The sequence below is a fragment of the Patagioenas fasciata genome, chromosome 1, assembly GCF_037038585.1.
Source record: "Patagioenas fasciata isolate bPatFas1 chromosome 1, bPatFas1.hap1, whole genome shotgun sequence".
In the NCBI taxonomy this organism is placed as follows: Eukaryota; Metazoa; Chordata; class Aves; order Columbiformes; family Columbidae; genus Patagioenas; species Patagioenas fasciata.
The window spans coordinates 20169173-20196540 of NC_092520.1; the positions used below are offsets into that span (position 1 = coordinate 20169173).

The 27368-nt window shown below is 35.0% G+C and overlaps 1 protein-coding gene across 10 annotated transcripts in view; it reads right to left on the bottom strand.

Moving 5' to 3' along the window:
- PSPC1 (paraspeckle component 1) overlaps nt 1-27368 on the bottom strand; it is a 63354-nt gene that overhangs the window by 16586 nt on the left and 19400 nt on the right. For 2 of the 10 annotated variants that reach the window (XR_010650905.2, XR_010650904.2), the window contains exons 7-8: nt 16535-16592; nt 12177-12346 (exon numbers count right to left, since the gene is read on the bottom strand). The exons of 7 other annotated variants lie outside the window; for them this stretch is intronic. Coding sequence is in view for 1 of the 3 variants with exons in the window: in XM_065831180.2 (XP_065687252.1) it covers nt 8664-8849; nt 12177-12346; nt 16535-16592 (414 nt within the window). In the remaining 2 variants the exon portion in view is untranslated. Of the gene's footprint in view, nt 1-3120; nt 8850-12176; nt 12347-16534; nt 16593-27368 lie in introns of those variants that run through there. One more of the 10 variants, XM_065831180.2, reaches the window with a different exon arrangement.

A 27368-nucleotide genomic window follows, 5' to 3' on the forward strand; every position in this document is an offset into this window, starting at 1 on the left:
TAAAAAACACATGCCCAGTAACATAAATGGAACTCAACACAAGAGCATGATTTCTTCAAAGATTTGTACCTTCCCTCACCCTTCAGTGGACAGGCTTAATTTCAGTCAACACAATTTTTAAAGTTTCACTTTTAAAATAATGAAACTCAAACTATTTTTTTTTATGTTTAATACAGTACTATTCAGAGCAAACATCAAGTTATTTGTGATTAATTTACTGGTTTGTACACATGCTTGTAATTAAAACCAGATTATCTATGGAAACTAAACTTAGTCGTGTTTGGTTGGGTTTTTTTGATCTTTAACATTAATACTGAAGTAGCTGGCAAGCAGAAAAAAAATCTAGATTTAATCATACAGGAGAAGTATATCAAGTGATTTTATCCTGAGCCAGCTGTCACTTTAGAAACAGTAAGAGGCATCTCGGACTTCAGTTTACTTTCCTAATATAACACGTTTTCATGACTTGCCACTTTCTTCCCATATGCAATAGAAAAAGTGTATTTTGCACAAAGCATGCAGAGTAAACAGAAAACAAGCTTAGCAATGCAAACCCCTCCTAAACAAGTTCCATAATATTAAACAAATGCTCTAGTACCCCTTCTACAAACATTTGCATTCAGCAGCATGAATAAATTACGAAACTGTACACAACTGTGATGCAAGAATGATGCTGAACATGCATTAAGTGATAGTACAAAAGCTACACAAAGCAAAACAAGGCAACGATAAACTGGCACATATACCAAAAGGGTCCTAAAAGCATAGCCATCTCGACTGCCTTCTTGACATTATTTTCACTTTTAAACCAGTAATTCAATATATTATTTCATACATTTTCTTTTAAAACTCTGAACATTCAGTTTTTGAAATGTAATAACTGCATTCTTCACACACTGAGGCACAGCTCTGGTTCTGAAAATGTCAAACGTAGAACTGCTACTGATACAACGCTGGAAGTTCTAGAAGCACAATGTTCCACATTGGAACTAAACTGAAGGTGAACTGCTGTTGCATTTTTAAAGTTTTCCTTCTGTGCCTCCTGGAAAAGGCTCTTGATTTGAAGTTGATTAAAACTGGAGCTGTAGCTTACCTTTCACCTGCTCCATCCCTTAAGGAGGACCATAAGACATGGAACAATGAAGTGCTATTGTATTAAAGAATGAAGAATGTTACCGTTTTAAAAGACAGTATTTCTCATACTTGTAACTGCATTTTCCATATTTTCTTCCAAGAAGAAGTACATGTGAATAGTCTTGCTTCTCTAAAGCAACTGTGTTTACCATCTTTTCTGGAGAAATCATGAAGAACACTTTTTTCCATGTTTTACTGGCTTGCATGTAACCTTCTTGGCAAATGCAGAAAGTGAACAGACAGATCAAGCTCACTTAATTTGGCTCAATATTTTAGTGTACTTTTTTTTTCATTACTTCAGACACCTGCCCTCTTGGGCAAGCTATCATTAAAAATGTAAAACAACTCTGCTATCCAGACATCTAAAGCACTAAACATATTTCTTACCTATTTGTTCTAACCTATATATTTCTTAGAAGTACTGAAAAGTCATTCAAACCCACTTAACGAAAACATATACATGCAAAAGCTACATTCTCTACGTAGCATGTAGACACAGCACAAACTAACCTATGTCCACATAGTTATGAAGAGTCTTGCTCTACTGCCCACTCTTTGCTGTTCTTCCTCGCTGAAATAAGCAGAATCGACAATTTTCCCTGAGTTTCTTTAACCATGCTCACTGCATGGGCACAGAGGTGCAAGAGCAGCACAAAGCAGGCGAGAGGCAGGACCAAGCAGCAAGGAGGGCAATGGGCTGTTCCCATCTGCAGCAATGCATGTACTGAATGATTTTAAATACGAACACAAAGATTTCAAATATCTCATTAGCATACAAATATTTAAAATATTTGTAAGCAGTTTGAAAGACCACTTCCAGGTGACAATTCAAATACTGCATTCTACAGTACTGTGAGAGCTGGTTTGTACAGGGTTTTTCCTGCAACTTCATGCTAGATAAAAATATTTAAAGCTTAGTAACAGCACTGCAGAATAAATCCTTTTAAGAGCAAATAACAGACAGTAAAGAGGCTTTTTTTTAAAAAAAGAGACCCATTAAAATACCTAAAACACCAAGAACAAACAGCTGCAAAAAGAATTACAATAAATCCTTGTGGTTTTTACATCTTTCCAGATTTATTACATTTCCTCTTCCAACTTATGTGGTTTTCCGCCTTAGGTATATGTGGTTATTTAAAGAGGGAAAACCTATTTTGCTTGGGGGTCTGGGGCACGGTTAGGCATTGGAGTTGGTTGTTTGCTTGGGGGGGTGTGTGTTCTAGTGTGTTTGGTTGGTGGTTTTTCTTCTGAATGTTCACTGAGAATAAAAGAACATTCCCTTTCACACAACTTAAGAATTGATTACAGTGAAATTAAGGCAAAAAACTAATGAAAATACATTAATTCTATCCCAAAATTGCTACAAAATATTCACCATTTCATTCTCCTTCACACCATCTTCTGTTTGGTGCTTCTCTGGTTATGACACACAGGTGTAAGACTGGATTCTCACTGGTTTGATGAGAAGCTAGCAATTTTAAAATCAGCTGTTCCATACTCAGAACAACATGAAGTGGGTACGTTTGTATATAGTTGCCATATTCAGACACAAAAATCAAGTCCTACAGAACAATTTCATAAGAACAAAATACAAGAAACATATCCAACTGCAGTGACACCATCCTGCATCCTGTGAATATTAACATTTTTTTACAGAAAATGAATTCACTTTGGTTTGTCTGATATTCCTCGGCCATCTGCACAACGCTAATCCCAAAGATTAAAAAATCCAGGATGTTAATGTAACTAGTATTTCCACCTCTCCATTAAAAATTAGTTCATGGTTTTCATGTATAACAAGTTTTAAAGTTATTTTTGTGAATCTGTTGTAGATATAAAAGTAAACCACATTTCTCCCATTTTATTATGTTACTTTATTTCACCACCAGCACCCCTCCCCAGACTTTTTTCAATTTACAGTTTACATAAAGGACTCTTCACACTTACTCCTGTTCAAGGTTCTATCCAATTTCTTTTACTGAGAAATTAAAGGCAAGCACAATAACTTTATTCTCGCTGCGCTTCTTTCAAGTCAAGCACTTAACATCCCACATACAGTTAGCATGTAAATTAAATCAAATTATACAGTTATGCTTTACTCTACAGAAATTAAGATATAAAAGCACACTAGTAAAACTAGGAACAACAGAAGCTGTAGACAAACCATTTACCAAAACAAATGGGAAAACCTTATGAGCACATGTATGCAGTAAGCACAGTTAAGTTCCTTCTGAATCCCATACCTCCTACTTTGAACATTTTGTCCCCTATTTGAGGGACTACATACAAATCACTAAGTTTTTACCCACATTTACAATTTTTTTAATGTGATTTTGGTATAAATTAATCATTACATGAAATCAGTTTTAAAAATATTTTTTACCTGTAAGTATGATATACTTATCTGTGAAATTACACTTTTCTGAATGGTTCCTTCAACTACGAGTAAACGTTTGCTGTTCTAAATCGCTTTTCTGAAGAAATCCATCTCTTACTATTTGTAGAAGTCAGGCCAAAGCCATTATTATGAAAACCTCAAAATATCGATTACATTAATTCTCATAGTAGCTTAAGGAAGTTCAAGATGGAAAAGACCTATTAAATCTATCCCATTGAAAATGAACACATTGAGGGCTTGCATTTAAAATACTAAAAAGTGTTGTTTTCATGAAAATGTAATGTTCAGTTTATTCTACAACTTATATTTTAGATATAGATAATTTTGATAAACTTCAGTATTTCATGGATTACTGTCAAAACAAACCTGAAATGCCTACAGCTATGATTTTTTAAAGTATCTTAAGGGGAAAACCCCAGAACTCTTAACAAAGCGGAGTTCTTCATAACAGCAAAACACCAAATCGGTGAGACCACCTACTAAGACTAAATATATTTTACAGTATATCCCAAAAGGCAACAAAAAGCCAATCCCATGGGAAGAGTTATACCTGACATTAAGTATTGCAAGTTTTTAGTCAATCCTTCTATTGTTAATAAGTTCTCACATTTCATTTAATGTACTTTTAAGAAAATGAATGACTTTGGGATAATACACTCCAACGTTTGCCACTGAACTAGCACTGAACAGTCAATCATCTTCCTCTGTATTTTCCACTGGCCACACTCACGCCCTCCTCACCGTTCAAGAATCAGGGAGGTTTGGACTGATATTCCCTCATACTAGAAGTGAGCTAACAGCCCACAGAAAGCATCAAATCCCAAGGTGGTTTCATATCTTGATGATAGCACAGTGCCTAAATGAATAAACTCAGGGCTCCTGAGAAGAAAATTAAATTGCATTCGAAGTATGTGCTCTCTCAAGTCCCCAGTCTCATCCCCAAGCACAAGTCAGCAAGAGAGGCTGGATGCAGACTCTGTAAAACCACCCACGGGTATGCACCACTTCAAGTCTCAGGCTGAGAATCCATTCACGTTTGTGTTCCAATGTAAACTGACCCCATCAGCTACTCCCTGTCATTTTAATAGTTCAATTACAATGCATTCTGACTTGTCTTCACTGAGAAAGGAAGAATTATGATCCAAGTTGTTATAGAAAAAATTACATATTAAGAAGTACGGCAAAAATTTGTTCCCACAACATGCTTAAGTAAAATGAGCTTCATGCCATTGGAGCACACCACTCATTTGCTGAACATCTCACCTCAAAGCATATTCACCCTTCAAAAGCCCTATGGGGTTTTCCTTCTCACTTGAGAATCTTCCTTTAGATCAGTTATTTCAGCATTTTTGAGCCAAGCTATCTAAAGCCAGATTGTGACTGTTCAACAATCAGTACTTCATAAGTCAATGCATTTGTATGTAGTACCTTGTACAAGAATTGGTAATTCTAGATTATTCTACTTTTCAAGTTAAAAAGATCTGAAATCAGAAATGGAAAACAGGAAAAATTAGTTTGGTGTAACATTTTAAAATCTGAATGTGTACTTTAGATCAGAATGTTCTTCAAAGAATGCGTACTTTAAAATCCTATTGGATTATGGTTAAAATTAAATTAATGTAACCTTTAGTTCACCTTGTTCTCTTGTCATCTATTATAACCTTTTTTTTCTAATAAGCCTCCAGTTTTATCATGTGTTTATGTCCAATATGATAAAATAGATGTGAACACTAAGTAAATCAACTTAAGATCAGGAATTTTCTTTCTAGATAATCCGTAATCATTTTTAAGTATCTTTCTTAGGAAATAAATACAGTTAAGTATATCTGAATCGCCACCAAGCTTCCCAAGATATCAATGTGCTTTATCTAATGAGCACACTGGACAGAAGTACAAAAAAATTTATTTTGGTTCTGACTTAATTTCAAGTGCCAAACAGCTCCACTTGAAATGACCAAGGTGATAAATACATAAGCAGTTTGACAATCTGGAGTCTGGTGGTGGTGTCTTCTTTTACTTAAAGAATAAAGCTTTACTATCTTTAAGTATTAAAATTGTGTCTCGTGTGAAAATTAAGCAGTTTAGATTGAAATTTCAGGAATAATATAAAAACTCAAGTATCTGTCAATTCTACACCGCTGCCAAGTTTAGTTCTATCATAGCATATAGCAGAAAGAGTCAGGACTTTACTGTGCTTTCTGGTCAGACCAAAGGCAGTTAAAAATTTAAGTACATTTGTACACAGGAAAAAAAAAAAATAAACTGATCAGCCAGATGAGAAACAAGAAAAATTAGTCACTTGCAGCACACAGGCAATACCTTCAAGCAAAAACACCCTTTGACCAACTCTACATACCAGTTTTAGGAACCAAACCGAGACCATTCCTTTTTTAACAAATATTGTATTTATCCTATCACTGTAGAGTCAGTTACTACCACAAATGGCAAATGAAAAACACTGTCTTCATCCTTGAGCTGTATACAATCAACATGGTCAGGCAGCCCTAAGAAAGCTTTCAAGAGCAGAATCTGGCAGGCTGTCATCAGCTACAAAAGAAATTCTTATGAAATCTTTAGAGTGCGCCCAAGTCCAACATTTCAGTATTTATTTTTTAGGACTTAAGGCTTGGATATTTAAAAAGATATTACATTATTTTCTGGAATAAGGACAGCAGATAAATTCACTGCTACCACATGGCAGAGCCATCCCAATCTGAGTTTTAGAGGAATCATAGCTCACACCTGTGGAATGAAAATTACTAATATTAAAATCTACAATAACTTTTAAATACAGATATACCTCTGCTTGCTAGCAAAAATGCAGTGCAACAAATGCACTTAAAACAGCATGAGGTTGGCAAAGAAAGAATTAATCACTTTTTGCAGTTTCGGCATGTTTAATGTACTTGTGAAACATATGCAGATACTATAAGGATGATGGTGTAAGTATCTGAACAAATGAACATGTGTTAGCCAGAAGGCCTGAATGACACAGACTTTTACTTTGAAAAACTAAACAGACCTCTTCAACTTGGTTCAAGTTATATTTAAAATGTGTTCCCCTTACAGCGCTGCAGTTTAGAATTACCAACTCACACCAGTACTTCCTCAATCCCCATAAAAATGTCATGTACAAGGGCAGAAAAGATGAGACAGAAGTAATGTAATGTTTAGACACCTTCCTAGACACCTATGTAAACAGAATTTTCAACTGCACACAGCACACCAAAGCAGAGAGCTTAAGCAGTTGCTATAAGCAAACACTAGTTTATAGTCAGTGAAAAAACCCATCCATTTTCCCAAATGTTGAGTGTTAGGAGCAGTGTGCTATGTAAAACCAGTTGCAAGGTTTTTTTGGAAGAGTGCTGTAACAAGATACACAGATCAAGTAAGGAAAAGAGTATTTCAATCTAACTCACTATCGCATTACAAACTATGATGTGTGGCATATATCTCAAATCGAGCAAAAAAGGGCAACATCAAAAACAGTCTAGAGGAAAATGCTCAATAGTTACTTACAGATGTCACAAGTGAAGATCTACTGAAGTGATAACTCCTGAACTAGATTAAAAAAATCTCCATGCTAAGCTACATAACACTGGTAATTTTAATAAGAGTGTACAAAATGCCAGCAATGCCTCTATTTTCGTGTTACCTTTTGCTCCCAATTCAATTCACCAGGACCATCCCTCCTATATTAAGAAGTAGCACACACATGCTCCCTCTGCTGCTTGCATCCCATGCTTTGAGCTGCTTACATACCATTTCAATATAATTAGGGCATATTATCTCAAAAGAGTTTTTAATCAATTTAGCATCACTGCTCATGCTAAGTTTTAGTAATTTCTATTTCTGAAAATGTGAGTGAACTGATAAAAACAGAACACTAGTATTTTCCAACTATTTTGCACAGAAAAAAGCTACAGTAACCAAAAATATCTCTACTTTCTTGCCATTACAAGAATAGAACCAATAGGCCTTTTCCATCATCTTCCATGACTGATAAAATCTGAACCATAATAAGCTTCCTAACAGCTTTATCATCAGTTTTATCTTAAGAGTCAATCAGTGAATCTAGACTGAGTTGTGATGGAAATGAGTATTTTTCAAATTCATCATTCTGTAAAATATTTATCAAGAATACTTGTGTGCAATCCTTCTAAATGCGTATTACTTACTATAAGTGAACAATTATTTTAACCAGAAAACATATCTTTGCCTCCTAATAAACAGTTAATCGTTGACAACAGACTTATGTCTATTCCAAACAACCATTGAGAGAAATGTATACTTATAATGATGCATTACACAGTGAAAGGCTTTAAACCAGCTTGCACGAATGTTTCCTTCCTTGCAACAGCAAGATACTTTAATGACCAATAGGACACAGAGATGTCACAATTTTTTTTTTTTTCTGTAGAAATAAGGTCCTGGTAAACTTATTCATACCATTATGAATAAAGCATACATACAGATTCTTTGTCCAAAGTATCCCCTGCTCCCAAGTTAAATTTTCCATTTATTTGAGTAACGCATACACTCTGTTGATAGGCTTATTGTGACCAAGTTTGCAAAGGGAGACTAAGATTCAAGGACACAGTATCCTTGAGAACACCTTGTATAAAATCTGATGCTCTTCAAAAGTCAAAACAAACAAAAGCAGTTGTGTTATAAACCATTCATAGTATGTACTACAACATGCGCTTTAGCTAAACAAATTCACTCTAAGAACGGAACTTTCTTGACACATAGTAGAAACTACCTAAGAATGGAACATGTTGCTGCTTATAATTAAGCATAAAATTATTCTCACCCAGTATTAGTAATAACATTCCCCAAATCCTTTCGAGTTATTTTTATACTTTATTGTAATCAGATAACTGCACGTTTTACAGCATAGTCACACATTGTATTTTGCTAGTCACAAACACATTGCCTTACATAATGATCCGCATCATTTCTGCTCTATACTGCAAAGCCTATGACTGAATACAAAAAAAGTTTTACAAAAGAAACTGTTTTAAAGACTACAATAACAATAAAACCGTTTCCAGATAACAGCTAAAATTATAAAGGCATATCACTGTATAGTTTTACTGGAAGTTCTAAACAGTAAGGAATGAAATAAGTTTCAGTATCTGCGACGCTTGTTAGGTCCTTCAAAGTTGCCCCCTGGGTTTCCTCTACCAAAGCCACCAGGTCCACCACTCACGGCACCTACACCACTCATTGGCGGCTGAGGAGTTTCAGAGCCTGTTCTACTAACCAGAGGTGAACCCATCTGTGATGGACCTCCTTGAGGGAATCTCTCGTTATGCTAACACAAGTCCATTTGGAACATGCCAAATGTGAGTTACAACAAAAACCACAAGCGATGTTGTCATGGAGTGCAGCAGATAGTCCAGCAGAATCAGGATCAAACATAGAGGGAAGAAAGGAGCAATTCAATTAGTTATTATGGAAAAAGAGCTGGAAATTAAAGAGTGCTAATGTTATGCTCCAACTTGTTAAGTAAACTAAAAATTTAAAACAAGTATTAAGACCAACTCTGGTGCTGAATGTAATGTCATCCTTTCAAGCTCATCTGAAGCAATATATATTCTCTATGTAACAGAGGAGAGAACAAATAACAATTTTATACCTGAGCCCTATTCTGCCTTACAAACCCACTACAATGTTTCCCCCCTTAAATAAATTAGACACAGAAACATTGTCAAACTATGGAAAAAAACACAGCTCTTCTATTTCTAGAGACTGCAGGGTTATTCTTTTAATATCAATATAACCTGAAGAGGTACACCAATGTAACTGTGGATATTTCAGTCCATACTACCTGGAGTCAGTCTTTAGTAAGGCACTTCAGGAATATTTAGTTAAGACTTTTAAAATCCAGTCCAAGTAGTGACAAAATGTATAACTGGACCATGCTTAGTTTAAAAAAAATCTTGATTTATATATATCTAAGGCTAACCTGAAATATCAATATAAGATGAAAATCCAGTTACTGTTCCATATTTATTTTCCTTAGTTCTATGCCTAATATTAATAAAGGTATATGTGCTTACACAGATGTATTTGGCTATAGCAGTTAAGACCTAAACCAGAAAGCATGCATCTGAGCACTTATAGTTCAGTATTTATGCAAGTGTTAAAACACAGAACACCATATGATGAAATTTAAAACATTAAGTCAGCATAACATAAACCATTAAAAGCACAGATATATGGTAAAAACAGATCTTGAAATAACTCATCATTCACCTGTTGAGGTCAGTTACGCTTTCAGAAGAAATTCTTTCTGTACAGAGATCTACAATATTCAGAGTTCAACAAGAACTTTATTTATACACCCAAATCAGAAAACGATTCTTCTGAAAGTCTAACTCCAATAATAGTGGCAGAGCTCAAGGTCTAAAGTCTGCTAACTCATATATATATATTAAAAACAGCATTACATCCATACAAAAATATATGCAACTTAGATCCTGGTTGAATGTTTGTTTAGAGTTTGTTTAGAATTTGACATGGAATAAGAAAAAAGCTACTGCAGCAGCTGCATAAAGATCTACTCCTTCCCAAAGTACCTTAAAATCTGCAGCACTGGTTAAAAAATGTTTTAAAATTCTCTTTAACTCGTGCCAGCTTGTTAGCAATGGATATGGATTTCAATAAATACTTTAACAGATACTCCTGATAATTTTTACCATTTGACTTTTGGACAAAAAGTCCTCTTTTCAACAAGGACCCCTCACTCCAGATAATGAGAAAACTGCAGTAATTTGCTACCTACAATAAAGTGGAGGGAGGGAAGGTATTTTTAAAATGTTACGTTCAAAGATAATCTATGTTTCAGATGACTGCAGTGGAGCAAAAAGATTGCTCCAACTTTCCCCTAAAAAAAAAAAAATATCAGAAAGGCATCCAATTTAAAGAACGAAAACTCTATTTCTGGTTTATAAAGCATATCCTCCATTTCCCTTAGTAAAAAGTGAAATAAACTCTCCCAGTGTTTTAGTAGACAGCCCCCAAAGGATCTTTAAAGTGTATTTCCAACAGCAGCAAAAATACAATAAGGCTATTCCTTTCCGAAGTGGCCTGCCCCACAAATTAAAAACTTTGAAAGTCCAAAATGAAGAAAAAAAAAAAAAAGCATCGAATTTGTCCTTAAGTAGCATGCAGAAGAAAACGAAAGTAAAAAAAAAAACAAACCCAAAACCAAAAAAACAAACACAACAACAACCAAAAAAACACATGCATTTTGAACTGTCAGTATATTCCCCACATTTCCATTCCTGGAATGACTTTTTGTAGAAAAACCACCATTGGAGACAGGTACCATGATTTACACCAGCATGTTCTTTTCCCTACCCCTCTTTTTCAGTGTCTATATAATCATAAGAGAATGTTCTAGAGGTGACCAGTAACACAGTGGTCTCCAGCAAAAGCATCTCTGAAAACACTATGTTGTGAAAAGCATCCCCTGCTTTATAAGAAATGATACAACTGATTAAATGAGCTGGTTCCTATGAAGTGAAGTGAGATCCTCTTCTTTAACTGGTAAAGACCAGACTTATAATGTATTTTGTGCTCAATCAAAATCTCATTTTCCTCTAGGGAAAAAAGGATTTTGTCCAAACTTCATACACAGATTGCTCAATTGCAGATGGATACTGTTGAGAAGGCACATGAAAAAAATACAGCTACAAAATGCTTCTGTGTTCCAATAAAGCTACAATGGAATCACTTTTTACATTATGCATACAACCCCTAGAACATCCCAAATATCTATTTACAGAATAATATTGAAAAAATACATAAAAATCAGATTAAAAATTATATAGTTGTTTCTCTACACAAGACATTACAGCTAGGAAAAGTGACTGGCTATGAGAACAGAGCAAAAATAGCTAGTTTTTTAACTGCATCCCAATGGTAAATGTGCTCTTGATAAAAAAAATGCAGATGTATACAAGACATTCCCTACCATCCTTGGCAGCTGGGCAATTTTATTTTTCCTGGATTGATATGACAGTTCTCCCTAACAGCTGCTGGCACGCTTATTTAAGTGGTGTAATTACTGTCATAATCTCATGCTTTCAACATGGTTAGAAAATAAATACAAAAAACACTACAGTAGTTTAAAAAAATTAAACAGTTTACACAAAGATATCTTCACACTACATAGCTTCCAACACTTAACTGTTCATCAAAAGCCCCAACAAGCCAATATACAGAATTCAGTTTCACAAAAGAAAAACAGCAAACGCCTACATTTACAGATTACTCTGGTACGTTGTTCCTTTTTCACTTCACAGAAGTGATTGCATTCTACCAGCGAGTTTTTCATGACAGGTCATACACACAGAGTTTTGCCAAAAGTGCTGCACATTCTAATCTCAATTTTAAAGTCTGGTTACTGATCAAAATACCCCATTCCTAAGGGAAGTATGATTTTGACAGTAATATCAAACGAAGATTTCCCTTCTGTGTTGTAAATTATTTGCTTGAACAAGTTTTATCAACGATTTCTAACAGATTCAAGGCATGTAACATGTTCTTACTCAGTGTGAAAATATCTTTGGTAACAAAAATGAGCCATGAGACATGACAGCTATTCAAAATAATTAAATTTGTGATACGTTACCACTGTTCCATTATCTGGCATCATTGGTGTTCCCATATTTGCAGCTCCTTCTGGTCCCATGGAAGGACCAGGACCCATTGCAGGGCCAGGTAAAGTTCCTCTGTTGTTCATATTCATACCCATCATTGGAGGAGGGCCTTGGTTACCAGCAGGTGCTGGGCTAAACGCATCTATGCAAAACAATCTATACTTAGAGCTGTCCTATCCAAATTTTACAAAAATAAACAAACAATTTACAATATTTAAAAAGCCAAATGTACAAGACTTCCAATACTTGAAATAAAAAACTATATATATATATTCTTTGAGACTGTACATTTATCTCAATCATCTGCTTTTAAACAGATTTTCAGTAATCCCTATTAATTTGCATTACATCATCTGCCTCATGTATTTGAAAATCCTGAACTTTACAGCTAAATATAGGTGTACTGTTTCTGTGCAGGAACTGTTCATATAGCATACATATGCAGTATACACATCACAAATTAGCAAAAGTCTCGAGTGATTTTGCACTTACTGGCAGCTATAAAGCAACTTGGCTCTTTAGGGATCATAACATATTAAATATACATTTGCTGTTCTACTAGTATTGACGGTATATAGTGTTACAGTATATTAGTCTAATGTCTAAAAGCAATACCAAATATGGTACCCAACTCTACAAGAAATTATTTGCAATACGGCGTAAATAAATATTGCATTTAAATGTAATTTATAACAGTAAAAGTAACAAAAAACTATGGGAAGTTTTGTTAGAATTGAAAGTAACAGAAAAGTCTCCTCCAAAATTCTGATTCACAGTAAAGGGTAGAAGAAAAGCTTAAAAAAATATATCTTTTGAGGAGATCATTTAGCTGTAGCACTGTGCAAGGAAACACCACTCTGCCATTACCCACTAAAATATTCAACAGTTCATAAAATTGCCTTTGTAACATTTTCTCATGTTATAAGAAAGAAGTCTGATTATATACATAATTTAGATCTGCTATTATGAAACTTCATCAACTTTAAGACTGGTGGTGATGCATTTCCCCCTCTCCCCCAGAAATAATCCACCCTTTCCAGCCAAAAGTATGCATCCAAAATTTGGTAATGGAAGAAACGTGCCTTTGGAATCTAGCCTACGTTCTAAGTCATGATAACATGAAAGAATATCAAGAAATCTGACATGTTGCTAGACTAACAAACTTGTTATTTTTATTTCAAAAATCAGCCTTTCACCTCTCATCAGGACTGTAACTTCTTCAGCAATGAATACATAAATGTACATCCTTGTGAGCAGGTCATTTAGCACAGATACAGTACCATGGCTATCTGCAGGTATGCAAAATTGCATCTTTATTACCTGCCCTGAATACACATGACAGCAGTCAGCGAAACCACTGCATCCAAGATATTGCTGCTAAAATGGCAGACCTGGGCTTGATCATATACATTATGCCAACTTCAAGGTGCTTAGCAAAAACAATCCATGCAACATGAGAAATGCTAAATATTAGAATCTAAAGAGAAAAGTCCTGTAATTTTGAAAAGCAGAACTTGTTTGAGCTTAGTAATGACTCTAAGACCTCTCTGTGACATTAAGTCAAAACAAAGGTATGTGCAAGTCGGACACTTCCTACCTACCCACAATCATCATCAGTTCATGTAGCAAGTAGAAGATTGTGCTACAATTCAAGACACAGTTCAATGTGCCTTAGAACTGTCTTTAGTGTCATCCATTCAGTGACTACATATGGAAGAAAAGTGAGAAGTCTAAACTGCTAATATAAGGAGAAACCATTGTTTTCAGAGACTAGAGTACTCTGCAAGTCTATCACAATGGCAGTGCTTAGCACTGGTAGCAGTTGACACTAACTAAAAGCAGTCAATGCTCAATTTCTGTTCTTTGCCTGCTTGTCAGCCTAATTAACCTTAGCAGCCGGCCACATGCAGGTAGTGTTTGCTTATCCTTCAACTGCAACCAAAGTTCTCATCCTCTGTAACATACAAATGCACCCATGTTGCTTCCAGGGTAAAGTATACTAACTTACACTATCAAACCTCTACATTATTAAGCCAGTTTGAGGCAGAGTCAGTTCTGACAGGAGGACAACCATGGAATAATGCAAGGAGAAAGTGGGGCCCTGCACAGCTTCAGTGGGAGGCCACTATGACATTTTAGCTGTACCTCTGAGGTCCTTCTAGCTCCAAAGAAGAGCCTAAGAACTAACCACTTGTTTGCCCATTCTTTTTGGTACAACACTGATGTGAGAAGTTTATTCACTTGACCAGGTTCAGTAACAGACACAAATCAGTCAGTGTTCATGCCACAAGACACATGCAATAAAGGTCTTTTTCTGCAATCTGGAGGTGTCCAAACCACACATGCCAAGGTCTGGCAGAGTTGGCAACAAGCCAATTCTTACCAAAGCAGAGAAAATTGCCAAAAATATTTTTTTTCCATATTGAGAAGTTTTCAGCTGAACCTTCATGTCACAGATCCAGTTAAGTGCTATGATGAGGCATATGGATTCTCTCAGAACATGTGTGCCACAGAAAACAATATAAAAGAGTGCCCCTGCGCAAGTCAGTCCACAACTAATTAAATCTGTCACAGAGGCACCTTGCTTTTTAATAACACTACCATGTGGGTATTTCCATTACTGAGCATACTCCAGCTCCCCACAGAATGAGAAGTCATAAACAGCACAGGTAAAGGCCAGTTAAAAATAAAGTTACAATTCCAACAGAAATGTTAAGAAAGGATTCCAAGACAAATAATTAAAGCTCTACTATTTTAACACCTACTGCAGATTTCTGGGGTCTTTTTTTTTTGGTGGTAGTAGTTGGGTTGTTAATGGGCCAAAGAAAAACAAACAAAAACAACAACAAAATAGCTGCAGTGAGCTAACCTAAAATCCAGATACTGTGAAAACAAAAGCTATCTTTAACTATTCATTATGGATATTTTTACCTTTTTAAAATAGTAATTTACTGTTACTGTAACTTTTTTTGGAACTACAAGTTTATTTCTATAAGCATTGTATCAAGTTCAAAATCAAGTTCTGGCACAAAGCTTACAAAACAAGACTATGATGAACATCACTGTTAAGCATTACAACCTGACAAGAAAAGGTCTGTGAACTGACAGCTATAAATACACTTTTTTACATATAGATTTTAAACATGTATCTTGTGGATCCGGACAACTGTCACAGTACCAAGATTTACCAAGTCTCCTAATTAAATTTGCAGTCTCCTAAATTTTTAAGTAGACTGCAATAACATGCAGATGTACAACTTAAAAAAAAAAACTGGTCACAACTTCTGTTTCAGCTTGTTATTTGTAGACAACTTCACAATGCCTTCCTGTAGAGTTACTCTTAAAACTCTCAATCGTCACTGAAACAAAAAACCTATTTGTATTTTACAGCTATAAATGTGTCTCAATTAATAGATGCAAAGAAATGGTGAATAATGTATTTTAAAATATGGACTGAGCAGATTCAGTACTCTATAAATTCACATTACTCAAAAGGTCAAGTGAAAATGTCTTCTAAGTTTTGCATGTACTTTCAAATTCAAAATATCTAAAACAGTATTAACTTTTCTTTAAATTATCATCTTAATTTATTTTAAATTAACATCAGGGAGCTTCCCAGAGATATATATATTACCAATTAATACAGTTTAGTAAGATTTATTTTTTAAAGAAATATTCTAAGTTTCAGTCTTGTTTAAAAGCAGATATTCTGGATAAGTAAGATTTCAAACTGTTTCAGTCTGCATAATACGGAGCAAGCACTAATTATTAAGAATGTACTTGTCTACACTTCAGAGTAACAGTTTTAGCAGTGACAACATTTTAATTCACAGAAGAGAGAATATTCGCAAATACAGACTTGCAATAAATTAGTAGAACAGCAACCACATTATTCATATTTTTTTTGTCAGGCATGTCAACAAGAACTTATCAATTTCAATCTCTGTATCATTTCACTGCATGCAATTACAGACCCAACTTCTCTGAACTGGTAGTCCCTCCAAAAGAACACCAAATACTTTATGAATAGAAAATTCCTCTTTTGTATCAGATGATTTCTAGAGCATCACCTTTCCCTGCCTTTTGTTTCTCTTAACTTGCACATTATATTTTTATCCCACAGGCAGTCAAAACAATAAAATAAAGATACACCTTGGGAAAATAAAAAAAACTGTTTGGAAGCAAAATATGTGAGCTTTTTTAAATTTCCTAATACTGTTTGATCCTTTTTACCAGTAGTTGTCACTAATTAATAGTGCTTGAGTAACATGTACAGTCCCAAAGAAAAATAAATTTTACATTACAGAAGCCTTTTCCTTCAGATCCCTACCTCCCATGTTTATTGCTCCACGAGGACCCATATCACCCATCCTCATTTCCTGTTCTCTCTGAAAGCAAACATAGTTTTCATGGTCAACCTATCATCCTCAGAACTTATAACATTCCCATTTACTCCATGAAAATAAAAATTTTCAAGTTTCAAAAGTTTCAATTGATTACAAAAATGTACAAGGCATAAAGATAACTATAGTCCCCTGTTCTTATAAAATCAAATGGAATAAGTTCAATATAGCAATGCTGTATTATCTTGCATAATGCTAAAGGTTAAATATCACAAATTTCATTCATCAGATGCAGCAGTCTAAAACTCCCAAATAGTCATGTGATCAAGTACAAATGATTCCATCTTCTCACAGTGTTTTTCATTAATAAGAAGTATATTTACATTTTAACTGTAAATAAAGAGGTCTTATTACAGTATTGCCTGAAGGCCGTGGTTCAATAATACAGTCAATCTGGCTTCACAACTCAAAAACGTTTGTGTTGACTGGAAACCAAGCTGTGATGTGTTACATTACAGTACATAAACTCAATCTGCCAGTTCACCTTTGTTCAAATAGTTTTGACTTCAGTTAGTGGTGGCTCACTTTTTTATAGATCATATTACACTACTACTGCATCAGTTCAGTTACCATCATTTTGAAAACAGTATAGAAATATTGTATCAAATTATATATGCATTTACACTAAATAGACAAACACGCCAAACTGATCCAGATTCAACTGATGCTCAGTCATCCAACAGCAAGAGTTCTGACATTACTGATAATGAACCACGGCCTGCTGTGAAATAACACTCAAATGACAGTACCAAGAGCTACAAAAATTTTAGTTATTACTGTTTATATCAAATGGATAAAATAGAAACAAATTCATAGTTCAAAATGAAAACGAATAAAACATATACCAAAAAATTTGTCTCATTAATTTTCTGCAAGAACATTAATGTATATTCCATTCTTGAGCTAACACTAAGTATACGCAAAAAAATTTACCAGATTCTGAAAATCATTCCACTTGTGACATGAGTATAATTTCAGATGCACTTTGAAAGCAATTCTATATACTAGGCAACTGAAACAGTCTTAATGAGAGTAGCTTTAAACTGAAATATTAATAAAATCAAATTACATTCATACTATTTTTATGGTTTCGCAAATCTCCTGTTTGTTCAATCATGTTTGGGATGCCAAACGCAAGTCTTCTATCTTCATACACTTAAAGCAGCAGACACCAACATTTGACATAACAAAGGCAACAGTTTCGCAAAAATATCCTGGTATGGGAAACTGTCATAAGTTACATGACAAAAGGCTCTCAGGTCAATAACTTTGGTTTTAGTAACTCATATTAACCTAGAAAATATACTTAAGAAGATTATACACTATTTTCAAGTGAATATGGCTTAGTGCAGAGGAAAAGGCCGGCCTTGTAACTAGAAGACACAGGCAGGTTTTAAGGTCCAGCTCTGAAAGGCCACTGATGAGCACCAGGAAGGATCTCTTCTTCTGACCCTCCAACCTACGTAAGACCTTTATAACAGAACTACTTTGTCAGACCTTTCACAGTTCTGTCAAACAAAGTTTTAAGTAAAATCAGCAGCCCTATTAGGATCAATCATACCCACAAATTGATACCAAAATCACAAAATCAGTATACAACCTTGTTGATATTAGTCTGCTTTTATAGCTCAGCCCTGACACGAAGAAGCAGAAGGACAAGTGGTACGTCACCCTTCATGTCAAACCCTAGCCCCACACGGTAGAAAAACACCATGGCTATCAGTTTATATCACTCAGACTGCGTGTGCACGTATGCGCGCATATGTGCATGTGTGAAAACAGCACATGCCACAAACTGCTATGAGATATTCTTTATCTGCAGCAGGAAGTATCAGTTTTTGAATTACTGCACATAACTTACTCGATGCACCTCAGGTTGGTGGTTTTATTTTTAACGTGAAACATAAGGCAGGGCCAAGTATAACACCAGCTGGATAAGGATGTTAAGTACAGAGCTATAAGGCTGTACTAGTTACTAGAACTTGACTCATTTTCTCTGCAAATGGAAGCAGCATTGGCAAGCTATAACATATACTTTGTTTAAAAAAAGCACACTACACTTCCTCCTACCAATAAACCACTGTTTTTTCTCAGCTTGAAATGCTAGCAGTCTTCAGTTAACAATATGTACAACAAGAAAGGGGTAGAACCTGTGATTTTTAAGTCTAGTCTACCCTTTGTAACAAAAACCATTAAGTAATCATTTGCCATTTTGTAGCTTTAACTTTGGTGTTTAATTCTTACAATATAAAAACATTTCAGCTATAGACTGAAGATCCATTAATATGCCTTATGATCTCTGTTGCCTGTTTATCTATGAACATACCTACAAAAAATATTATTATTCTTACTGTTGCACATTAACACATTAATGTTCTTTGAACGTTCAGTATGGGGAAATGCTTCTGTACAGTTAACACAGAATCGGCAAATTTAAGATAAAGCCTCTATCAGAGAAAATACTCAATTTCAAATGTTTACTGACAACATATATCATTAGTGTAACACATAACATTAACTATAAAGACACATACTTAGATAATTTGCCAAAACCTCTATTTGCAGGAGCCCGAATGATAACAAAAATTCAGTGCTATCCCACACAAATCATGTCCTAGTACTATGGGAGCATAAAAAAGTTATCGCACGTTAACTTAGGTCAACTATTCCACAGGTTTTGCCTAAATTACGACACAGAAAGAAATACCAACAGGCAGCTGGGTAGCCAAACCAGTGCTGGCTGATATTCCAGCCCACTCGAGAGCTTCATTCTTGGATACTCAAGCTCTTTGCAGAACATAACAATGACAGCATTATCTTCTCAGAGCTTCTTTTCCTTGCTATGCGACTGCCTATTCTTCTGTAGAATAGCAGCCTGCTTCAGCCCTTTCCCTGTAGCCACCCGGAACTACCCAGAATAGGGAGTTAAAATTGAGCAGCAAGAGAGGAGGCTGAACTTTTAATAGAGAAATATGTAGGGAAGTGATTAAGAATCTCTGAAGTCATCCAGCAGCTGGCAAAACAACTTAAACTAGAAGAGAACAATAAAAATGGATGATACATAATTACAGCAGGAAAATAAAGCCATAAGTAGGAATGTGTAGTAAAGCACAATTAAACTTTGGGAAGATTGATTTAAAAAAAGAAGAAAAAACGGAAGCAAACAATAACATCCTATTGCAAAAGGATAATTCTTTACACAAAAGCTTTCCAAATAATTCCTGTTGCAGGGCTCTTGTAAAATACTTCCAAACTAATGCAAACAAACCTCTAGAAGATCTGATTCATCTAAGTAATTTGCTGTTACAAAAACTGCTAAAATGGCAACTATAGCTTTATACTTGCCAATTACTTCAGATACAAGCATTGAAAATGAGATTTCCTCACAATCCCAACTCATTTTAATGTCAACTGCAAAAAGCAGATCTACACAAAAACACTGAATGCACCCAGTTTTCAAATTACATATATACTGTACATTTCATATAGTAGGGCTTTTCCACTTTTTACAAGTACTAGAAACAAGATTTCTTGAGCATTTGAGGTGTATCATGTGCAACGTTCTTACACCTCTATCACCATCAGTAGTCTAAGTAAACAGAGTACTGCCAAGACGATTCTTCCATTTTTAAAAAATGTATTAGTATATTTTTAAATTCATTCTGTAAAACCATAGAACTGTCCTGAAAAGATGCTCAAGAATCGATACCGAAGAATGTATCAGAAACAATTCTCTTCTCACATTGCAAATAAAAACACAAGTAGTTATGAAACTGGGTTTTTTTAACTGAGAAACTAATCCTAATTTTCCCCCCAGAAAAAAAGGTCTTGCAATTGTAGCAGCCCAAAGAAAATTAAAAACCTTGTCTCCAAATCAGCAATATTACAGTAACAAAACTGTAAAAAAAAAAAAAAAAAGGAATGGAATCAATATGGCATGGCATATTTTAGAAAAGCAAAAAGATAGTTATCTACAGAAATATTAACACGAGAGATCATGAGTTTTCTTCGAGTGTTTGTGGTCAGGAGTTGCACTTCGCAACTAACACAGGACTATTCACTCACCTTTCAGCTAAGGAATGGTGAACAAAATAATGCTAAGATACAGCATAAAAGAACACTTACCCCATAAGCCTAAACTGGCATATTAATATCAGTAATTTATTTTAAAACTAATTAACAGAAAAAGTATAGGAATGTATCTGGGAAAAAGCTTCCATGCACTACATCTTTTTTTCTGTGTTTTTTGTTTTGGGAACAAAGAAAGAAATTCAACTTCTGTGTGGTCTTCCCTCATTTCCCTTCTACATCTCTGGGAGAGCAGTCAGCTGTTGAGGGCAGTCCTCAGCATCTTAACCCCACAGAAAAAACACAAATGCAGTTAAAACGAGCCAAAAATATTTACTACCCTAAGATGAAATTATTATCTAAAAACACCAAAAAAGTATTTTACCTCAAATGTTTTAAAAACAGAGATGTATTGTACTAAAAAAATAATACTGAATTTATATTATACCACAGCATATTAAAAACGTAAGTCTTAATATACTAGTATATTTTACGTAGGATTAATAAAGAATTGGGTAGGATAGTACTACATGGTACAACTTCATTAACTAAGTTTAACTAAGTATTGAAAAGCCTTTCAGTGCCTCACTTAACACACATTAACACTGGGATAGAAATGGATTGCAGTTTTGTGCATGAGAGAACACACATATACTCGATACTTCTGTCTTACAGATTTAGAAGAAACTGTCTTCAAAAAGAAAGTTACATATTCTCTCCAATTCATCTTTAATACCAGCCATTGATTTATAAGATTGAAGACAGTTTAAGATCTTCCTCTGTTTAGGTAAAACTAGCTTCTACGTTCCAAAACACACAAGTTGTTGGGGTTTATTGGGGAGAGTACGGTGTGAAATAAAAGCATATTGGGAGGATCACCATTGAGTCATCCTCCTACAGCTGGAAGCAAAACCCAATGTGAAGAAAAGCTGACTCCCTTGCAACACATCAATCCTCACGTGATATTTTTAAGTCAGGTCTACACTGACAATTTTGTCAAAGAAAGTAGTTTAATTGCACTAATACTATTCACATTACAAAGACATTTAGGGGACACATCACTAATCAGCAACATTTAATAATCCTCTGAAAGAAAATATTATTAAATACAGAAGGGACAGTCCCTATGCTACTCTAAAATAAGCCAGCTCACTAGGAGGCCCCTCAAATTTAAGAGCATCAAGGAGACTGAAAGGTGCCAGGAACTGCAACACATTTTAGTAAACACTGTAGTGTAAATGTCATTGTACGCACTAGCACTCAAAAGACTGTCACTAATTAAGACTGCATGGTCTTATTAATGCAATCTGATTACAAGTATTGAAAACATTCAAGAATGAGCAATCGTTACATTACTATTATCTCAGAAGATATTGCTGCAAGTCATCTTTCTTAAGACTTGTTTCAACATGACTTGTGAGATTTTAAGTTTTCCTCAAAATTTTTGGCAAAAGACAGACAAGTACATCAGTATACTTGCTGTTCTTGCACCCCGGCCAAGAAAAAAAATGTATTTTATACCTTCTAAATATGACTTCTGCTTATAAAAGGCAGCAGTCCACATGTTGGTCTTTGCTTTGTAATGCAGAAGAACCATTATTCTGTCTACCAGTTTTTACTTACATTTCAGGTGTTCCTTTTTGTCTTGGGTTTTTGGGTTTGGTTTTAATTGAAAATTTTCTAGTTACTTCTCTTAGACAGAAAACCTGCAATGTACTGCAAAATGTGAGTATATAATTACACAATCAAAAAGTAAAACTGGATTAAAAAGTAATTTCTTTCTATAAAATGTGGACCAAAACACCACCAATGAAAGAGGAAAGTACATTTATTTTTCTAAACACGAAAGACTCCAAAACACTCCTGCTATTCATCAACATCCATATGGCACACCGGGCTTGTTCCAGCCTGGAAATGTGTTTCAGGTACTACTTCAAAATTTGCAAAGGGAAAACTAAAATATCTTGTAAAAAACCACTGATGCTAGAAAACAGGTTAAGAGCTGGTTAAAGTTGTTTCAAAAAAAAAAATCAACTGAAAATGGCTAACATCTTAGAGTGAAATTGGTTGTAATAATGAGTCACTCTCAGTAAAATGCTAAAATACTGACAAAAATTGTGGTGTTCTTTTTTTTTGGTTAAGTTGCTTTTGTTTGTTTTTTGTTTGTTTGTTTGTTTTGTCTTTTGTTTTTTTTTTTTTTTTTCCAAAATGTAAGTTTGAGGTAGAATGCAAACTAGATTAGAGAACAGTCCAAAATACTTGCAACTGTTATAAAACTGAGACACTTTCTCACTCCTATGTCATGAGCTGCAGAAAATAACTACTGCTGTAAACAGTAAGTCAAATGAACTAGAAAAGGCAAACAAAATTCAAAACTATGTGAAAAGAGTATTAAAAAATCATTACTGGTTTTCATCTCATAACAAGTGAACAAAAGAATACTTACTGTCCGAGCCAGAAAAGGTAATATTAAAAACTTTTTTTTTTTAAAGACATTCATTAATAGACACCTTATCATGGAGACAACTGAGAATTCAGCAATGTAGAGATACTCAGTCATCTTCAATATTACAAACTGTCCATTAGAACTGCAGATCCTGTGTACATGCATATAGATTTTTTTGAATGTCTTTATGTAGTGATCTTAGACGCTGGGCTTGAGTATTGCAATCTTTTACAGAAAATATCCAGAAGTCACAACAACTTGAAGAAAAGGCATATGTGCCTTTTAAGACCTTTTATCACATAAGCAACTGCGGGTTTGAAACAAAACTCATTCTTTCATAATGCTATATTACAGGTCAAAAATTCAAATAACAATCTAAACTTGTTGACAAAAACACAGTCTAAAATAAAACAAGATTTACAGTAGAACCTACTCTGTTGATTATAGTGCTCCCACCTCTCCCACATCCGTTTGTGATAATACAGTAAATATTGTATATTTAACAACAGAATAAAACTGACTAAAAAGGCAAGTTAACTATAGTTCCTCATTTTCCCACAACTTGTGGAAAATGTTCACCAGTCAAAATCTCTCTGTTTACAGATGGCAAATTCTGGCTAGAAACAATTTACATAGAAACAGTAGCCAGGAATAAAATCCAAATGTTTGAATTCCATGCCTCTATTCAATCATCTTTACCTCATCTGTTCAGGCAAAGGAAAATCCTATCATGTCCCTTCATTTTCTACGGCTATGACAAATGAAACACTCTCTGAGAGTATAACTGCAAAGACAGAACTACTTTTTTTTCCCCCCCTAAACATCGTTGACCATTTGAGAGCAAACAGAAACAGAAGTATTCTGTCAAAATTCCTCCTTGATCTAACAACTAACATTCACAAAGAAGATAAAATTCTGCTTCTCAAATATTTTAAGGTAAAATTCAGAAACCATTTTTTACAAGACAAGGGTGCTTAGAGAAGTGAATCACTTCAACAGATCTGGAAATTCTTTAAAAAAAAAGAGGATACCTATATATAAACTCTTTTAATACCAACTTCCTCATCACAACATTCTGTCAACTAATTCAGTTCTGCCAGAGTCAAGAGCCACTTTAAATCCATGGAACCAATATATAAAACCACTTATCAGATTTCTATTAGCTTCATTTTTTGAATGGCAATAATGAAGTTAAAAACGTAAATTTAAAATCCAAATCAACAGCTGTAAAGGACACAAATATTTTTTCATTTGTAATTAATTCAAGGCACTCAACTATTTACTTACCTGCAAAACTACTTTCTGAAAGTATTATCTCCATATCTCCAAGTTGACAATTGATACATGTAAGATAATCACATTACATTCACAACATATTCACATCTTCAGAGGCATATTAGACAATTCTATGCTGCAACTTAGAATTGTTCTGGGTTTATTTTAAGCTGTAGAAACAGCACGAGAGCAGGTAAGTATCAAAACAGATATCCACGGAAGCATGGAGGATACCCTACATTCACAGAACAAGTTGCAAATAATTTAAGATGCACTCCACAATTCATCCCAGTGGGTGTGGCTGAAGGGCTGTTTAACTGGCAAGGAAGTCTGGGCTAACTGTACCATCATGCAGAAACACATTAAAATATTAAACTGAAAACTGGGTACTATAAAACAGTGCTGCATTTTAGATTTCACAAATATTAAAGTTTTCCTTGCACAAATATTCAAATATACGCAAATATTCAAAGAGAGTGAACACTTCACTGATTCGAAACAATTTTCCCCAACTGCAATACCAAGGATGAGATGCAGTGAAAATCATCCATGTTTACTTAGAAAAAAAAACCTAACTAGTCAAGAACAAGATCATTTACTGTTTATGTAAAAATTTAACTACCTCTGAATTGGAACGTCAAATATAAGATAGCAAAATCATCTTAAAACACTTTAAAAGCAGCACTAGTTATAGCCACACTACACATGGCTCTTTTCCAGACATTTGCATTAGCAATCTTTCCTCACCAAGTAGATAATATGCTGACTAAACTGTAAAAAAAGACCCCACCAACTGTAGTTGCTATCTCATAACTGATCTGAGCTACCAAGTGACTACAATACACAAGTCAAATATGAAAACCAAAGTTTCAAATTAAGATCGAGGGAAATTTTCATCGCTAAAATGAGGTCCTGTAGGAGAAACTTCTAACAAATATATTCCGTCTTTTATACGTTATGAATGTTGCTTAGTCAGAATAGTTCAATATTTAAGATTTCTTCAACAAAGTTCTGGCATGTCCACACATGCAGTGCTTAAACATACAAAACATGAACAAAGAAGGACCAGTGAAACTTCCTGCCCTGAAACCAGGCTCCATAGTTTTCCTGTTCTTCACAGTTTTCCAGTTAATCTTTTATACAACCTGGAGGTCACATACCATGAAACAGAAGTAAGATGAGGTAGACTTAATGAAGAAAGATGCTTACCATTTGAATAAACAGAGTTCTCAGGAAAACAATATACATTGTACCAGGCATTTCTAGTATTTTAATAAAAAGTTTGAGAAACCGGTCATCCAAACAAATCAGAACAGATTAATAAAAATTGTTTTCTAATTATATCTCCTGACCCAGGTCCCCACACATTAACTCTTGAGATAGTGTCTGCTTTCATCAAATGGTATCTAACAAAAACTACTATTTATGTATCAGGGACCCAAAGGTCAGAATCATGGCAGGGACACGATGGGAATCACAACATATAGGGATAAACAGGGATAAACAAAAATAGTTAGCTCTTACCTAAAGAACATACAAGTTCCCCTATAGACAAACAAATGTTTAATAGTTCAGAAAGGGCAGGGGGGGAACAAACACAAGGACTCTATATCAAATTTTAAAAGAATTATAAAAAACAGTACCATATATGAAAGAGAAACAAAGCCTGAAAAAACTAATTTGGCATCATGTTGTCTTTTTCAGATCATAGAATCATTAAGGTTGGAAAAGACCTTTAATATCAAGCCCAACCATTAACGTAGCACTGTCAAATTCACCATTAAACCATGTCCCTAAGTGCCACGTCTATACCTCTTCTAAACATCTCCAGGGATGGTGACTCCACTGCTTCCCTGGGCAGCCTGTTCCAGTGCTTCATAACCTTTGCGGTGAAGATAGTTTTCCTAATATCCAATCCAAACCTCCCCTGGTGTGACATGAGGCCATTTCCTCTTGGCCTATCACTTGTTACTTGGGGGAAGAGACCAACACCTTCCATGCTACACTCTCCTTTCAGGTAGTTGTAGACAGAATAAGGTCTCCCCTCAGCCTCCTTTTCTCCAGGCTGAACCGCCTCAGTTCCCTCAGCCGCTCCTCATCAGACTTGTGCTCCAGGCCCCTCACCAGCTTCACTGTCCTTCTCTGAACTCTCTCCAGTACCTCAATGTCTTTCCTGTGGGGCCCAAATCTGAAAACAGGATTCAAGATGCAGCCTCACCAGTGCTGAGTACAGGGGCCAATCACTGCCCTGGTCCTGCTGGCCACACTATTCCTGATACAAGCCAGGATGCTGTTGGCCTTCTTGGCCAACTGGGCACACTGCTGGTTCACATTCAGCTGGCTGCTAACCAATACCCACAGGTTGTTTTCCAGCAGGCAGCATATTAAAAATGCTAATTCATCTAACAAAACCACCTAATGTCTGGAAAATTGAAGTGGAACCTAAAGAAAGGCTTAATGGAAGACAGAAGTATCAGGCTTAAATTCCATATTCCTCATGGAAGAGTTAATAACCCAAAACAAGCACTAGCTCTGGTAATGAGATAAACCTACTTGATGCCTATACTACAGAAAGGAGGCTTATGAAATACTAATGAGAAAAAACATTATATATTTTTATTTAAAAATAGCATTTAGCTTGGTATCAAAAGACAGGTAACCTCACTAAGACAAGTTAATTTCTATGCCTCAGTTAACTGCATTACCACTATTAAAATCTTCCACCCTGTGGGAGCTACTGAAGCAGAATGTTATAGGCTAATTTAAAGGTCAGAGGCATACTGCTCTTGCTAAAAAACACTACTCGGGAGCCACTGCCTCTTGACAGAGAAACCAAATCTTATTTAAGCTTTCCTCAGACTAAGCAAGAGATCCACTAACAGGTTCCTTCACATCACAAATACTATTTCTATAGACGCATTCAAAATATCCGAAAAGCAATAAATATTTTCTTCTTTCTTTAAACACAGATC